The sequence below is a fragment of the Dama dama genome, chromosome X (assembly GCF_033118175.1).
Source record: "Dama dama isolate Ldn47 chromosome X, ASM3311817v1, whole genome shotgun sequence".
NCBI lineage: Eukaryota > Metazoa > Chordata > Mammalia > Artiodactyla > Cervidae > Dama > Dama dama.
The window spans coordinates 10,006,956-10,025,341 of NC_083714.1; the positions used below are offsets into that span (position 1 = coordinate 10,006,956).

Below are 18,386 nucleotides of genomic sequence, written 5' to 3' on the forward strand. Positions count from 1 at the left end.
ACTGACCCACCACATCCAGGTCTGCAGAGGGATCAGACATGGGAATGCATCTGCAGCGATTCTGGACCAGCCATTTTTTTGTTGATCTTGCTGGCAAATGCTTTCTGATCTCATAATGCTTATAGCCATGTCTTTAACTTCTCTGATATTCAGTGAGGAATCCCCACAGCCAGGATCTATAGTCAGATCATTACAAATGACAATTTTGGTTTGGTAAGGAAGGAGATACATGTGGAGATCATTACATGATATCATCTATAAGGGAAAAACTGCAATGTATGTCATCTTGGAAATCCTCAAAATTCCAGAGCTAAAAATAAATATCGGACTATTAGGCAATGTCTCTGTGAATTTCAGATCCAAAGTGTTGCCAATAACAAACATGCCACCAATAACACAAACTCATCAAATGTCCCAGTTGAAAGTCACTTTTAATTATTGTTGGTATTATTATTATCATCATCATCAGAATCATTATCATTAGCACAAAACTTAATCCACTAATAAAACAAAAATCACACCCTAAAGACAGATGTCTTCATGAAAATGAATCAATAACATTATCTTCATGTACAAGGGACAGCACCCTGAGTATAAAGACCATATCACAGCTTGATAATCAATTCAATAATTCAACCAACATTATTGAGCACCTAGGCACAATGGGAGATTTAAAAACATATACAAGAATCCCTGCTTTTAAGAAATTTTACAGTCTAGTAGGAGATATTGAAGAACATCAAGAACAGAGGACCACATGAGCTCAGTGACATAATGGAATCAGTACCACGTATGAAGTGTAATTGGAAAGAGACATCACAAGAAACTAATGTCACATTTACTTAGAGGCAATCACATTCAGTAGGGGCAATCAGAAGAGGCTCCTTAGAGAAGGTGGCATCTGAGCTGGGCTTTGAAGAACTGGAAGGATTTTGGCAGACTGGCATGTAGAGAACAGGTATTACAGGTGGAGAAGATAGAGTGGGCCAAAGCATGGCTATGGGAAAGTTAGTAGCATGTTTGAGGAGGGAACAATACTCCAGTTTGGCTAGAGCATGGGATCTATGTAAGTGGGAATGGTGTGATAATATGCTACAAATTTTATGGGGCCATATTTTGAATGGCTTTAAATGACAGGCTACAATTTCAGATCTTTAACTTATGTCACAGTAATTATATTTATCCATGGCAATAAAATATGCAATTATTTATGAAGAGATACAGTCATTTCAGTTCCAGATTTCTTAGGGAAACTCAAGTGGTTACTAGGCAATGTTATTGCCTTGCTATCAGAAATGTCCCAGCGTGTAACACCAATCAACCAATAGTAGAATTTTCTATTCTGCATGTAACTAAACTTCTTCCATCCATACAGGGTCCACACTTCTTCCCATTCCCACCAGTTCTTGTGGCACCTGATCAGTTGAGGCAAGTCTAATTCAGGATTTCCAGCCACAACCACTACCCTGAAACTAGCACCCACAACTTTGAAAAGTGAGAGTGGTGGTGGCAGGGGTAGTGAACAGTGTCATGAAAACGTAGCCATCTGAAAAAGTCTCTGGAATCCCCATCCCAAGAGTCAAGCTTAGTTCTCTGAAATTGGAATTCCTGGTCCTCCACTCAGTTTGGCCCAGAAGACAACTGGAGGGGTCCCAGAACTCACAGTGCCTGATTAAGGTCATCTTTTAGAGTTTCCTCTTAATGTCAGTAAATTCCTTAAAGGAATGACATTTCATGCAGGTGACATGTTACTTAAAGCCCTCCTGGGTCTGAGCCTGTTGAAGCTGTGGATAAACTGGGGTGAATTTCTTTTTCTAACCAAGGAACCCTATTGGGTTTTGTCTTTACACAACAGGCTGGTAGTTGGGACCTTCTCGAGTGCACTGACGGTTGAGATTTTAAAGAATAGTTGTATTAGGTGACCAAACCAAAGAAGTAAGCTATTTAAGGCACCCCAGGAAGGCTTAGAATGACAAGTTGCCATGGCCACACTACACCGCCTGCAGCCAGTCAGTCTTTCAGCTCTTTCCTGGAATGATACCTCCTCTGCAGGAAGTCATGGATAGCAGTAGTGAGGCCCCAGGTTACACTGGACCTTAGGATGACCAGGGAACCTCCCCGGTATATCATAAATACCTTTCGGCCCCGAGTGTCCCACACATCCTGGACAGAAGCCCATAAGCTTGGCATGCTCTGCCAGCCAATGTGGGACTGCATATTGGCAACCAGCACAATCAGAGGATACAGAACTAGGCAGGTGATTGTTCCATTGACACTCCCAGACACCAAGGCAGGAACCCAGTGGGGCAGGCCCTGCTCTGCCAAGCTATTCTGGATGGGATCCTTGAAGGAAAAATACAGAGCACTCCCCAGGCTGTTCCTGAGAAGGACAGGCCAGAAACCACGATAGTAACCCTGTGACAGCCGGCCCCAAAGCCCATAAGAGTGAAATTCCTTGAGAATGCTGAAGGTGCTGGGAAAGCGAGCTTGCTTGCGACCATCTTGGAGCACATTTTGCACCCTCTCAAAGGGGCTGAGTGCCACAGCCTCCACCACACCAGACATGAGCCCCGCAGCCCAGCGGTGCCCCAGGGAGTGTGGCCCAACAGGGGAGAGACAAAACAGCATGCTATCGTAAGTCCCAAACAGCAGAGTCCCTTGCAATGTCTTGGAGAGAAGAGGTGGGTAGATTCCCCGGTAGAAGTATTGAGGGCCTTCATGCCAAAGTTGCCTCACAGCCTCTGACACCGCCACAGCATGGATCTGTTGCCGGAACATAACCTTATAGATAGGAAAGGTCAGAAAAGTAGACATAAAGTTGGAAATGGCACCAAGGGCGTAGGCATGGGAGTGCCAGCTTCTCTTTCCTGGAGCCTCTTTTCGTGTCCAGGGCTGAAGCTCCTTCCCGGGAGAGTGGTTTTGTTCCCCCATGCTGAAGATACCTGGGTGCAGATGGAAGAAACTGGCAAGAGTGGAAAAAAAGAGGTTAGACTGACCAATGAAATCTTTTGGCAAGCATCTTCATTGCTTAGTTAGAATCAGAGGCTCAAGAAACTCAGCTCTAAAGAAACAAGTAATTCTCTGGGCCAGTTTCTGAGAAATATGTACACTCTTAAGAAAGAATTCCTCCACCTTAAATTAAAACAAAGGCAGTTAGTTGTGCTGAACAAAGTCACCCCTACAGTGTTTTTCTGACCCAGCAAATATTCTCATATTCAAAGAAGGTTGAAGAATGAAGAAAATAAAATTAGTGAAGGAGGGCTCCCCATCCTTACTGCATTCACCATATGAAATCTTGCATTTGATAAACTGTTAAAATAATAAGTTGCTCTTCCCTTTCCAAAAAGTGGCACTATCTTATCAGGCAGAAAGGCCTGTAGGGTGTAGTCCAGGACTTTCTCTAAAAGATAGTAGTAAATTTAGGGAGCAGGGAAGCTCCTTGCCTCTTTTTTTACAGATTCTTGATGATGTGCTAGCTGTCTCATGGCAACACCCCGCTCCCCTCTCCCAATTGAGGAACAGAAAGAGTAACTATTCCTGGAAGTTTAGCAAGAAAAGGCTCCGTACATGACAGTTTTTGAGCTTAACCTTGTAGACCTGTTGCTGTATAACAGTGCAGGTGTTCTCAATGTACAGGCTATTGACATTTGGGGCCAGATAATTCTTCATCACAGGTGCCCACCCTGTGCACCGTATGATGTTTAGTGGTATCCTGTGGCACAAGTTGTGACCCACCCAGTTATAGCAAGAGGAGGGCACGGCAACCCACTCCAGTGTTCTTGCCTGGAGAATCCCCATGGACAGAGGAGCCTGGCGAGCTACAGTCCATGGGGTCGCAAAGAGTCAGACATGACTGAGTGACTAAGCACAGCACAGCACAGCTATAACAAACAGAAATATCTAAAGATATTACCTTATGTCCTCGGGGTGAGGAAAGAAGATAAAATTGCCCTGGTTCAGAGCCACTATACTAGAGGGAAGAGGTTGTGCAAAGATTCCAAGCTGTTGCTCCTACCTGGGAGTAGTCTGGGAGCAGATGGAGTAGTATGAAAGGTAACTGGGGAGCCAGGGCCCATGAAAGAATTTTGGGATCAAGAAGAAATGAATGGTCAGCACAGATCTGAGAACCTGAGGGAGTTGTCAGGAAGGAACTAGGGGTGAGAGGACAGGGTGTGTGGCTTGGGGATGGTGTGTGGAGAGGAACAGGAAGTGGTGTGGTGGGGGAGAGGGGGACAGGGGCACAGGGACCATGACTGGACATCAGACTCATATCTAGATGGACAGGAAGCCTGGTAGGAACTGCAGACCCAGAGGTTTCACACAGAACCCTGGACTGTGTAGTCCCCAGAGGAGAGAGCTATTGGGGCTCTAGTTACGCTAGCCCATCCGATAGGGACAAAGGGGTCACCAGGCTGAGGAACTGGGGGTGGGCTAGAAGCCAGGCCCTGAAAGAAGCCCACTGCAGCCTTCCCTGGGCTGCTGCACTCAAGAACTTGCCTTGAAGTGCTTCTCCTTCCAGAATGACCCCCATAAGCTTCTCCCTGGCTTTTTGCTCCTGCTCCATCCACAGTCCACTATCTGACCTTACAACCCCACCCCCCTCAAGCCACAGTCTGTCTAGGGGGAGGGGGTAGAGGCTCAGCCTCCTGTGCCCTGCCACTAGCCCTCCCCTACCCTCAGCAGTTCGGAGGCCCTTAAGCCTCAACTCCTTAACCCTCATGGCCAGAAGGATGGGAAGGCTCCTCTGCTTTGGATCCTTTAGCTAAGAACTGGCCAGGAGCACAGGCTCAAGAGGCCCACTCCTTACATCCTTCCAGGGCACTCCTGGGCCCATGGCAGCCCCCTCCATATCCCAGGAGCCAAAGCTGACCCCTTTCCTTGGAGGGGAGCTCCTATCTGGCCCCCAAAGCCACAGGGGAGCCCAAAATTACCCAGCTGTCCTACCAAGGATTTCTCTCCAAGTTTTATCTGCACATGCATAAGGACAGGTGGTGAGGGAAACGTTTGTCCCCTCTTCTATCTCAGAATGCAGTAATATTCCACTTCCTCCCCACATTTTCCAGAGTAACCTGCAAACATGTGTTGATTGACTGTAAGGCGGGCCAATTTAGCTGAAAGAAAACTGGGCTAGAATTTGGCAGACCAAATTCTCAGTGCCAGTTCTCTTTTCAACTTCTTTTGTGACCTTTAGAAATATATTGACATCTTGGAGCCTCAAGCATCTCAGTTATGAAATGAGCAGACACCAGGGGCTAGGGTAGGGGGGTGCTCTCTAGGCATCCTCATACTGTGCATGTGGCAGGGGGTTGATGAAGAGGAATTCAGGCCAGTATTTGATAGAGGAATCGTGCTTTTCCACCCTTGGTTCCTTCTGTTTTGGTCAATCTTTTTCAGGGATTAAAAGTGAACAATAATTCAGAAACACCTTACCTGAAATATCTGTCATAATTTTATAATTTTATAAATCTAACTCATCCTGTTTTATGGGGGAGAGGGAGTCAATTTTTCTCCCATGTGTTTTCCTGTTAAAATGCCAGCCTTTGGGGGCAGACAGTCCTGAGTCTGAATTCTGCCTCCACCATTTGCTTAGTTGTATGACCTTAGGCAAGACACTTCACTCAGTCTCAGTTTCTTTGGCTACAGACGAGGGACAATAGACCTCCCTCAAAGGGTTGTTGTAAAGATTAACAAAATAAAATGAGATAAAGTGGTTGACCATCCATGGCATGGTGGCATCAGTCAACTGTATTTTTTTTTTTTAAAGATGTTTCCCCACCTCACACCTATGCGGATGCTGCACATGCTCCTGCAGCACACTCAGAACCATTTAAAATGGTATGGTGGGACAAATCCTGTGTTCACATGGGAGGCAAGGAAGACCTTTCTTCTGTGAATGCAAAGGTGTTATAAAAGCAATCCTGGACAGCCTGGCCCCTTACACAAGAATTCCAAAGTAGGGGCCTCAGAACAAGCCTGGAGTCAGCCTAGAGCAGTTACCCCCTGGGCCCTATGATGCATCTCCTATGTTTACAACCTTGGAAAGTGAGTGGAAAGGATTCCAGACTTCCCTGGCTAGTCTAGCCCAGATGCACAGCCTGCATGATCATGCCAGAATCCAGCCCTATATGTGTCCATTTATTCCAGGCATCCCTCTGTCAGTCCTTTGGTCTGCTCACAAACACATGTCAATCACTGTGGGTAAGTCACTGTGAAGCAGGGGTGAACAGGACTTGGTACCAGCCCTGGAGGGCTTGAGAATCTAGCGGGGGAGACAGGTCAACCATGAGTTAAACTATACTGGAAGGCAAAAGAAAGCTTATGCTAATCAAGGACAGAGAAAAACATAAGAGCAATATATTTCACATAGCATAGGGAGATATCCAGGGGGTCTTCCCAACCCAGGGATCGAACCCAGGTCTCCCTCATTGCAGGCAGATTCTTTACCAGCTGAGCCACAAGGGAAGCACAAGAATACTGGAGTGGGTAGCCTATCTCTTCTCCAGAGGATCTTCCCGACCCAGGAATCAAACCAGGGTCTCCTGCATTGCAGGCAGATTCTTTATCACCTGAGCTATCAGGGAAGCCTCTTGATGTAAATGAAAGAGGAGAGCAAAAAAGCTGGCTTAAAACTCAACATTCAAAAAATGAAAATCATGGCATCTGGTCCCAACACTTCATGGCAAATAGATGGGGAAACAGTGAGAGACTTTATTTTCTTGGGCTCCAAAATCACTGCAGATGGTGACTGCAGCCATGAAATTAAAAGATGCTTTCTCCTTGGAAGAAAAGCCATGACAAACCTAGATAGCATATTAAAAAGTAGAGACCTCACTTTGCTGACAAAGGCCCATATAGTCAAAAGCTATGGCTTTTCCAGTAGTCATGTATAGATGTGAGAGTTGAACCATAAAGAAAGCTGATCACCAAAGAGTTGATGCTTTTGAACTGTGGTGTTGGAGAAGACTCTTGAGAGTCCCTTGGACTGCAAGGAGATCAAAGCAGTCCATCCTAAAGGAAATCAGTCCTGAATATTCATCAGAAGGACTGATGCTGAAGCTGAAGCTCCAATACTTTGGCCACCTGATGTGAAGAACTGACTCACTGGAAAAGACCCTGATGCTGGGAAAGATTGAGGGCAGGAGAAGGGGACGACAGAGGATGAGATGGTTGGATGGCATCACTAACTTGCTGCACATAAGTTTGAGCAAGCTCTGGGAGTTGGTGATGGACAGGGAAGCCTGGAGCGCTGCAGACCACGGAGTCACAAAGAGTTGGACACAACTGAGCAACTGAGCTGACTGACTGAGCATAGGGAGCAGCCTAAAATTTCTCTGAGAGGGGGCATCTGACTTGATTCTTGACCCATGAGCAGGCTCTAGTTAGATGGAGGAGTGAGGGCAGGAGTTCTAGGCTGAGGAAGCGGCCTAAAGCACAGATGCCTAAAAGCATGAGTGGTACCCAGTTCTGGATGCAGGCTGTGGGAAGAAGAGAGATCTGTGGCTGACAGAGACAAGTCAGTTTATAATGAGTGCCTTATTTGTTTGCCCCACTGCAGTGCATTATAGCATAAAGATACAGGCTCTAGAATCAGATAGCCCTGGGTTCGAATTTCACTGCTCCACTTCCTAGCTTTATGACCTTGGCCAAATCTCTTACACTCTCTGAACCTCAGTACCCTTACCTGTAAAATGATTGTCATGAAGGTTGCATGAGATGAAGTATACAAAATACTTAGTATGGTACCCAGTATACAAGTTGGTCCATACATTATATTAGTAGTTGTATTTTTAAAATGAGATCCCAGGAATATAGGTAAGATTACAACAACATTGCTCTAAAGTCTGAAATCAGTCTAATAAACTGGGTTGTCTGCAGTGTGCATTTTAAATTGTTTGTTGGAAATGAACCTATCTATGAAACAGAAACAGAATCAAGGATGTAGAAAACAGACTGGTAGGTGCCAAGAGGGAAGGAGTTGGGGAAGGGATGGTGTGGGAGGTTGGGGTTAGCACATGTAAGCTTTTATATATAGTAGGGATAAACAACAAAGTCCTACTGTATATAGCACAGAGAACTCTATTCAATATCCTATGAAAAACTATAATGGAAAAGAATATAAAAAGAATGTGCATATATATGTGTGTGCATATATATATATGTATATATACACATACATACATACATATGTGTGTTCATGGGGTTCTCAAGGCAAGAATACTGAAGTGGTTTGCCATTCCCTTCTCCAGTGGACCACATTTTGTCAGAACTCTCCACCATGACCTGTACATCTTGGGTGGCCCTACATGGCATGGCCCATAGTTTCATTGAGTTAGACAAGGCTGTGGTCCATAAAAGGAAATCAGTCCTGAATATTCATTGGAAGGACTGATACTGAAATGAAACTCCAATACTTTGGCCACCTGATGCAAAGGACTGACTCAATCGAAAAGACTCTGATGCTGGGAAAGACTGAAGGCAGGAGGAGAAGGGGATGGACAGAGGATGAGATGGTTGGATGGCATCACTGACTTGCTGGACATGAGTTTGAGTAAGCTCTGGGAGTTGGTAATGGACAGGGAAGCCTGGCGTGCCACAGTCCATGGGGTCACAAAGAGTCGGACACACCTGAGCGACTGAACTGAACATATGTGCATGCTAACTCACTTCAGTCACATCCAACTCTTTGCAACCCTATGGACTGTAGCTCACCAGGCTTCTCTGTCCATGGTATCCAAGAATACTGGAATAGGTAGCTATTTCCTTCAGAGGATCTTCCTAAACTAGGGATTGAGCCCATGTCTCCTATGTCCCCTGCATCGGCAGGGGGTTCTTTACCACTAGTGCCACATGGGAAGCTTTATACATATGTGTGTGTGTGTGTGTGTGTGTGTATACATTTATATATGCATATATATATAACAATCATTTGCTGTACAGCAGAAATTAACACAAGATGGTAAATAAACTCTATAGCAATTAAAATTGATTTAAAAAATAAAATGAAAGGATTTTTTTGTTTAAATTGTTTGTTTGGAAGACAACAGAGAAGAGTTGTCATGGGCTTTGGAGTCTGACACAGCCCCGGACTGGAATCCCAGTGCCTCCACTTACAAGGTGTGTTAACCTCCATGAAACTCAGTTTTCCTATTTGCAAAGTGGGATAACATTGCCTGTCTCAGCATTGCTGAGAAGCTTAAATAAGATAACAAATGGAAATTCCCTGGCACCAAGAAGGCAGGCAGCCAAGGGCAGCTATTATTGTTTCAACTAAGAGCATTACCTTCATAACTTTCAGTCTTTTAAGGTTTCTTTGTTACAGTTGGAAAATGTGGTCTCATTAGAGCCATGAATTGGGAAATACTCCCACACACTGATGCCAGAGATCAGGGATACATTTATCTAACTGGAGCCAGTTCAGCAAATCCTCCTCCCAGCCTTGCCCAAAGAGACCTTCACTTTGTTCTAAGGGCCCAATCCAGGCACCAGCATACAGTCTTTCTCTTTCCACTATTTTTTGTCAGAGCTACAGGATCTATTCTTTGTCCTACTTGATCCCACCCCCACCAAGTCCAACTGTAGATCACCTACTTTGGCAGTGAAGCCTATTTAAACACAGAATAAGAGTCTGCAAGAGACCCGGGGTCAGTTGTCATGATATTGGGGAGCAGAGCAAGAGTCTGAAGGAAATCCAAGAGCTGTGCCAGCATCACCCCTGATTATGTGAGGTGAGGCTTCACTCTACTTCTACATCCTCCACCCTCCATCCCTTTGCTACTGTTCCACCCATGAGAAAGTCCACAGTCCTCAGATGGAAAGTGCTTAAGCTCCAAATTTGCATTGTTTACTCCAAGGAACTCTATGTATTGAGGTAGTCAATGAGAAGACAGAAAGGAACAGGTAAAGTTCCTTGGCAGGTTGAACACAACCCAACAGCAATCACAAGGCATCAGATTATTCACTTGCTTCCAGGCATCAGGAGTCAAGAACAAGCCTGGAAGGGGGCCTCCTAACCACAATCTACATAAGGGAAGTAAGATCTGCTCTTCAAGAACCAGAAGTCACGGAAAATGGTGCAGATTTCTCTGTCATGGGCTTCACGGCCCATTCACTCTGGACAGCCCTGCATGCTGTTTCCATGGAGTTGCTCCTTCTCTGTGGCCAGTGATTTCAAATCCAGCAAAGGAGAGGTCCCCTCAAGAGCTCACAGAAGGGCAACCTAGCAACGTGCCCTCAAGCCAGGAAATGAAAGAGCTATATCAGCGGCAGAGAGCTGTATTTAGGGGGTTAGATCAAATTATGTTTTGTTTCTCAGACTTCTTCCTCAAGTACAAGTTGAAAGAGAAAATGTTAGGAAGAAAGATTGTAGGGGAGTGGTTCTTAACCATTTCTGGGCCACAGACTTATTTGAACATCTATAAAGCTATGGACTCAGAAGAATATACATAGTTCAAATTCTACTCTTCACAAACAATTTCAGGAAGGACCCTATGTAGGAACCTCTGCTCTCAAGTTACATTTCATGACAGCTACTGTATGGAGAGATACATTGGCCACATCTTCATTTACTTATTGCCATAAGCATAATGTAGTGTCTCTAGCAGTGGTTCACAAACCACTCTACACCTCAGAATTAACTACAGCACTGGTTAAAAATATAAATCACCCTCCCCAGCCCTAGTTCTTAGTAAATCTGAATCCTCCAAAGGCAGAGCTTAGGAATCTGTATTTCTAACAAGCTTTTCAAAATGATTCTGAGGCAGCCAGCTTCATACCCATACTTTGGTTAATAGCATGGATCCTGGTGTCAGAGAGATATGATACAAGTTTTGGCTTCACCTTTTAATTTCAGGCAAGTCATTTTACCTCTCTGAGTCTTGTCTCCTTTCAGGTCATAAGCTGTAAAAATAATGTTTTACTGAAAGCAAAAGCAAGCAGCTTGTTGTAGTGTAAACAGAGAAAGAAAAATGCCTCAGTTTTCTTCTTCTGTACAATGGGTACCATACAAGTTTCCTACCTCTTTCCCTATCCCTCTTTGCATTGCCTCTCCAAGCCCTCCCTCAGCACTACCAGCACACTAAGACTGCAGCTGAGCTGGTTTAAGACCACTCATGTAAAAAAAAATGCCCTCTAGGCAGCTCAGATGGGCAAAGAGTTGGTATTTGGAAAACAACAGAGTAAAACCGGATGCTGATATTTATTTGCTGTGTGATGTGGGGCAAGCTGCCTAACCTTGGGCCTGTTTCCTTATCTGTAAAATGGAGATAATAGTCTTTGCTCACTAATTCTATATAGTTCCAAATGGGCCTTTTCATTTCCACTTTGGCTTTGGCTTTTCTCAACTAACTCTCAATCTGAGAGTAGAGAGGAGTAGGGGGAAGCCTTTGAAATCAGACTTGTAGACTTGAGTGTGAGCTCTTAGCTCTGCACTTCCTAAGCATAGTGACTGGGTGCTTAAGTCCCCTCTCTGTTAAATGGGCATACTGCTACCTCCTTCCTAAGGCTGTTGAGAAGAATAAATAAGTTGTCCGTGCAAGCCCATTTGCAAGTAGAAAGCGCTCGGTAAATGCTTTTTCCCCCTTCCCTCTGTACAAAGGTGAGGAACTTTTACTGTTCGCTTGATGTCTGTCCCACCTCGTGTTGAAGGCATCCGGTCTCAAAGCGTGGAGGACAGCAGAGGTGGAAGAGGTGAAAGAGAAAGAAAGTGAAGGGCAAGCAGCAAACTCACGGTAAAATGCCAATCGGCAGGGTCCAAGAGTCCGAGCTGCACTTGACACCGCACTGGCTCCCGCGCCTGTGTGCTGCAGACCCCGCCAGCCAGCTACTCCTTTTTGCTAGCAATGGCCCTGAGCAGGAGGCTGCGCGGGGAGGCCGCCCCCTCGCCCCGCTGATTGGCCTGGCTGCCCGACTCATCATGCTCTTTTGTCTCAACCCGCAGAGGTTAAAAGAAGCGGCGGCTGCTGGGAGTGCCCAGCGAGTGGGCGGGGGCGGCCGCTTCTGCCTTGGGAACCGAGCTGCCTCGACTCAGCTACCCAAAGCTGGGCGAAGAGGCTCCGTCCGGCGGCTCCGAGTTGCTTAGCGGTAGAGGAGGCGTCATCCTTTTCCCCTGCAGGGCCACGGAGACCGGAAGGCGGCATCCACACTTGTCCACGCCGGAGCATTCGCTGTCCACCGACCGAGCACAGGTAAAGAAAAAGGGCGCGATTGCCTGGTCCGGAGAGAGGAGGGACGAGCTCCATCAGGATTGGGGGCCTCTCTGTTTATCGAATCGCCAGAACTGAAAGGCCGCCGAAGAAGCACTCCAGCGGCCTGGCTGTGCAGAGGCAGGAGGTGGGTTCCACTGCGGCTGCTGCTGCGTCGCTTCAGTCGTGTCCGACTCTGTGCGACCCCATAGACGGCAGCCTACTACGCTCCCCCGTCTCTGGGATTCTCCAGGCAAGAACACTGGGGTGGGTTGCCATTTCCTTTTCCAATGCATGAAAGTGAAGTCGCTCAGTGGTGTCCGACTCTTAGCGACCCCATGGACTGCAGCCCACCAGGCTCCTCCGTCAGAGGTAAGAAAAGAGCAATTGGATGGATTTTCAAGCTCTTGCTAGGCTGCACCGCTTCAGGGCCCACTCCAGCGAAACAGGCGCCCTGTGGTCCCTAGGTCGGGTATGCAGATTGACACACAGGGTGTGTTCGCGTAAAAACCAAGAATTCTCCTGACAGGCCTAGGCTCACTAGAGCTCTCCTACAGAGCAAAGGGGACGGAAGAGATGTGTGGAGGTGGCTCTGCCTTTCCCTGTGAGTGTGGGGCTACTCCCTATGTCTCCAAGCTCAGAGATGACTGCCCCTAAGAAATGAACTCCAAGAAGCGATTTTCCGGGCGGCTGGGACAGGGAGTTCGCAGGATGCGTGGAAAGCGAGCCTCCTTCTGGGAAGAAGAGGCAGCCACCCAGCCTGTGTTTGCAAGCCTCTATTTGGAAGGAACAGGTTCACTTATATAATGCAAGACCTCCAGATCTGCTCAGAGGACCGAAGTTCCAGAGGCAGGGCTGTGTATCTCCCCTTCCCTTTGCGATCCTTGCAAAGACATTCCTAGCTGATAGCCGTACTGCCCATGAAGAAGCAAGCAGCGGGAGTGTGTTTGACATGACTGAGTGTCTTCCTGGGCTCAACTCCTCAAGGGGTCTGTCCTCTCAAAGTAGGCCCCATGTCCCCTTGGGGAGGGGGTTGGGCCCTCTTCCCTCCACACTGCCAAAGCTAGCTCTGTCAGAGGTACAAAAAGAGCAATTGGATGGATTTTCAAGTTCTTGCTAGAAAATCATGTCCTTTAGCATGCTAATATGTTGCAATGAATGTATAATGAGGCTCGGGGTCAACTGGAAGTCTTCTATCATCTTGGGCCTAGTAGGTTCTAACTAATAAAGGAAGGCGGGGGGCGGGGCACAACCATTAAAAAATGACACTGCCATTAAGAGCAGGATATCACAAAATCCAGTGAGAACCTACCTAGAAACTGTTCATGGACAAGATGCCCATATTCCCCCATAACATTTTCTCTATTACAATCATACCCAGTCACAGTTCCTGATCATTTGATGTTCTTAAAAGATACTATTATTATTCACCAAGGATAGAACATCTTCCCTTTTGTTGTTGGTCAGTCGCTAAGTCATGTCTGACTCTTTGCAACTCCATGGACTGCAGCACACCAGGCATCCCCGTCCTTCACCATCTCCTGGAGTTTGCTCAAACTTGTGTCCATTGAGTCCGTGATGCCATCCAGTCCACTCATCCTCTGTCACCCTCTTCTCCTCCTGCCCTCAATCTTTCCCAGCATCAGGGTCTTTTCCAATGAGTTGGCTCTTCACATCATGTGGTCAAAGTATTGGAGTTTCAACATCAGCATCACTCCTTCCAATGAATATTCAGGGTTGAAATGAACTATAATTCTGAAGGAACATAGATCACATTTATTTAAATTTTTAGCTGTAGCCACTGAACTTGATTTTATTTTTTGCCTTTTTAGATTAAAAACCATATGGAGCTAATTATCATTCCTACATTAATTTCAGTGGATCAAAGAGTTAGACAAATATGTTTTAAGTGTATATTGAATATTATTTTTATTTTCCTCAGTACTCTGTTTATCATAATATCTTCCATATATACTGTTTCATGATGGATTATAAATATAAATAATTTACATGTGGTTTAAAATGCCTCACAGATGCACAAAGTGAAATCCTTTGCATTCCACTCCCCAAAGGCAACCACTGCTACTGTTTGATTGGTACTTGGCATACAATTTTATATGTATATTGAAATATACATACATAAATAGATACAATGGTCTACTCATCAACTGTTTTATTTATTTGTTAGATATGAAATTGGAATGACAGAATAATGCTGGTCTGCTACTTATGTTCTTCACTTAACAAGATGCATGCTTTTATTTTTTTTTTCATTTATTTTTATTAGTTGGAGGTGAATTACTTTACAATATTGTTGTGGGTTTTGTCATACATTGACATGAATCAGCCATGGATTTACATGTATTCCCCATCCTGATCCCCCCTCCCACCTCCCTCTCTACCCCATCCCTCTGGGTCTTCTCAGTGCACCAGGCCCGAGCACTTGTCTCATGCAGATGCATGCTTTTAAATTGTTTTCATTAAGGTATAATTTAGAGAAAATAAAATTCACTTCTTTTAGTGTCCAGTTTGGTAAGCCTTGAAAATTACATACAATTGTATAACCACAACACAGTCAGGATATACAAGAGTTCCATTATGCCAAAAATATCTCCTGTGTCTTTTTGTAGTCAATCTGAAAATGACCTACGTGTTTTCTGACTCCCCAGTTTTGATAGCTGTAGGTTTTTGCTTTTATTTTCACTTTAATACTGTTCTATGTATTTTTAATTGAAGTATAGTTGATTTCTGTTCTATGTATTTTTCATTTCCCTTGAGACTTACTTTCTCTTTGACCCATGAATTAAATATGTGTTGTTCAGTTTCCCAGTTCTTGGAGATTTTCATGTTACCTTTCTATTCTTGATTTCTAGAATTTTATTCCATTATTGTCCGATAACACGATCTGTTTGGTTTCAGTTTTTTTTAATTATTAAGATTTGGTTCTTGACTCAGGACATAGTCTATCTTGCTGAATGTTCCATGTGCATTTGAAAAGAATGTGCATTCTGCTGTTTTAGAGTGGACCACTCTATAAATGTCAATTAAATCTAGTTGGTTGATGGTGGTGTTCAGTTCATCTATGACTGCTGATTTTTTGCCTACTGATTCTATTAGTGAGAGAGGAATATTGAAGATCCCAATTATAATTGTGGATTTGTCTATTTCCCTTTCAGTTCCTTCAGTTTTGCTTCATGTATTTTAAGACTGTTATTAGGTATAATACATATTTATAATTATTGTATCTTCCTGGTGAATTGACTGCCCCTCTTTACCCCTGGTAACTATCTTTGTTTTCAAGTTGACAATTGTCTGATAATATAATCAATAGATTCTCCTGCTTTCTTCTGATCAGTGTTTACATGGTGTGTTTTTATTCATCGTTTTACACTACCTATGTCACTATATTTGAAGTGAGTTCTTGTAGCCAACATATAGTTGGAGCATTATTTGTGTTTCTCTTTATTGTTTTTTAAATCCATTCTGACAATCTAGTTCATTTAATTATGTATTTAAGTCATTTACAATTAATTATTGGTGGTATGTCTTGATTTAGATCTACCACTATTTTTCATGTTTTGTTGGTCCTCTCTGTTTTTCTTTACCCTGTTTCCCCTTTCTTGCTTTCCTCTGGCTTATCTGAATGCCTTGGAGTACTTCATTTTAATGTTTTTTACTCTGATTTTAAATATCTGTCTTTGTATAACATTTTTTGTGGTTGCTCTGTAGATTATAAACTACCTACTTAACTTTTCACAGTCTATTCAGAATCAGTATATTACCACTTGATATGTAGAAACCTCACCTTAATAGGTTCCTGTTACCACCTCCTTTGTGGTATATTTGCTTTATGTATTATATATACATTGAAACGTACATAGATTTCTACTATAGCTACTTTATTGAAAACTCCATCAGTCAGTGTTATATTTTGCTGTGGTTTTTCCACTACTTACCATGTTTTTAGAAACCCACTCAGTGGCGTCTTCATATTCACTTCCTCCCTAGATCTCTGTGAATCCCAAATTCAGGGAGGAGGCTGTGGGAATAAAAAATTACCATTCATAGTGTTTTCAAATATGTAATTATAGTATAATTTAAAAGTAATATATAGGTAATTATTCATACAAATGGCCAGTTGCATATGAAAAGTTGCTTAATATCACTAATTATTAAAGAAATGCAGATCGAAACTACAATGAGGTATTACACAGTGTTCAGAATGGCCATCATTAAAAATACCACAAATAACAAATGCTGAAGAGGGTGTGGAGAAAAGGGAACCTTCCTACACTGTGGGTGGGAATGTAAATTGGTGCAGCCAAGAGGGAAAGTAATATGGAAGTTCCTTGTAGTTGTTGTTCAGTCACTAAGTCATGTTTGACTCTTTGCGACCCCATGAACTGCAGCATGCCAGGCTTCCCTGTCCTTCTCTGTCTCCCAGAGTTTGCTCAAACTCATGTCCATTGAGTCTGTGATGCCATCCAACCATCTCCTCTGTCGCCCCCTTCTCCTCCTGCCCTCAATGTTTCCCAGCATCAGGGTCTTTTCCAATGACTTGGCTCTTTTCATCAGGTGGCCAAAGTATTGGAGTTTCAGCTTCAGCATCAGTCCTTCTAATGAATATTCAGGGTTGATTTCCTTTAGGATTGACTGGTTTGATTTCACTGCTGTCCAAGGGACTCCCAAGAGTTCTCCAGCACCACAATTCAAAAGCATCAATTCTTCAGTGCTCAGCCCTCTTTATGGTCCAACTTTTACATCTGTACATGACTAGTGAAAAAAACCATAGCTTTGAATATATAGACCTTTGTCAACAAAGTGATATCTCTGCTAGTTAATATGCTGTCTAGGTTGGTCATAGCTTTTCTAACAAGGAGCAAATGTCTTTCAATTTCATGGCTGCCGTCACTGTTCACAGTGATTTGGGAGCCCAAGAAAATAAAGTCTGTCACTGTTTCCATTGTTTCCCCATCTATTTGCCATGAAGTAATGGGACTGGATGCCATGATCTTCATTTTTTGAATGTTGAGTTTTAAGCCAGCCTTTTCACTCTCTTCTTTCACCTTCATCAGGAGGCTCTCTTGTTCCTTATCACTTTCTGCCATTAGAGTGGTATCATCTGCATATCCGAGGTTGTTGATAGTTCTCACAGCAATCTTCATTCCTGCTTGAGCTTAATCCAGCCTGGCATTTCACATGATGTATTCTGCATAGAAGTTAAATAAGCAGGGTGACAACATACAGCCTTTTTGTACTCCTTTCCCAATCTGGAACTAGTCCATTGTTCCATGTCTGGTTCTATTGCTTCTTGCCCTGCGTACAGGTTTCTCAGGAGATGGGTAAGGTGGTCTGGTACTCCCATATCTAAGAATTTTCCACATTTTGTTGTGATCCACACTGTCAAAGGCTTTAGTCAATGAAGCAGATTGTTTTAAATTCCCTTGCTATTTCTATGATCCAACAGATATTGCCAATTTGATCTCTGGTTCCTCTGCCTTTCCTAAATCCAGCCTGCACATCTGGATGTTCTTGGTTCACATACTACTGAAGCCTAGCTTGAAAGATTTGGAGCATTACCTTGCTAGCATGTGAAATAAGTGCAACTGTGTGGTTGTTTGAACATTATTTGGCAGTGTCTTTCTTTGGGATTGGAATGAAAACTGACCTTTTCCAGTCCTGTGGTCACTGCTGAGTTTTCCAAATTTGCTAACATACTGGAAGTTCCTTAGAAAACTAAAAATAGAGTTGCCATGTGATTCAGCAATTCCACTTCTGGGCATATATCTTGAAAAAAACTCTAATTTGAAAAGATTCATGCATCCCAATATTCATAGCAGCACATTTTACAGTAGCCAAGACATGGTACCAACCTAAATATCATATATATATATATATATATATATATATATATATATATATAAAATAGAATGCTGTTTGGCCATAAAAAAAGGATAAAATAATGCCATTTGCAGCAACATGGATGGACCAAGTGATTATGATACTGAGTAAAGTAAGTCAGAAAGAGAAAGGCAAATGTCATAGGATATCACCTATATGTGGAATCTAAAATATATAAGTGACCTTATTTACAGAACAGAAACACACTCATAGACACAGAAGATGAACTTACAGTTACCAAAGGAGAAAAGGGGAGCAGGGAGGGATAAATTATGAGTTTGGGATTAGCACATACACACTAACATC

The 18,386-nt window shown here is 43.7% G+C and overlaps 1 protein-coding gene across 1 annotated transcript; it reads right to left on the bottom strand.

The window, feature by feature from the left end:
- Positions 1-418: 418 nt before the first annotated feature.
- SLC25A53 (solute carrier family 25 member 53) lies at positions 419-12,064 on the bottom strand. Its single transcript, XM_061136838.1, has 2 exons — positions 11,726-12,064; positions 419-2,962 (listed from the first exon to the last, which is right to left on the bottom strand). Exons 1-2 carry the CDS (start codon positions 11,911-11,913, stop codon positions 2,011-2,013), a joined length of 1,140 nt encoding a protein of 379 aa, XP_060992821.1. The 5' UTR covers positions 11,914-12,064; the 3' UTR covers positions 419-2,010.
- Positions 12,065-18,386: the final 6,322 nt, after the last annotated feature.

What these genes read in the sequence shown, in the direction of transcription:
- SLC25A53 (XM_061136838.1), bottom strand. Translation starts at nt 11,913, where the DNA reads ATGATGAGTCGGGCAGCCAGGCCAATCAGCGGGGCGAGGGGGCGGCCT. An exon ending in CTGCCGATTGGCATTTTACC is followed by an intron (nt 2,963 to 11,725) that starts GTGAGTTTGCTG and finishes CACTCTTGCCAG; the next exon opens with TTTCTTCCATCTGCACCCAG.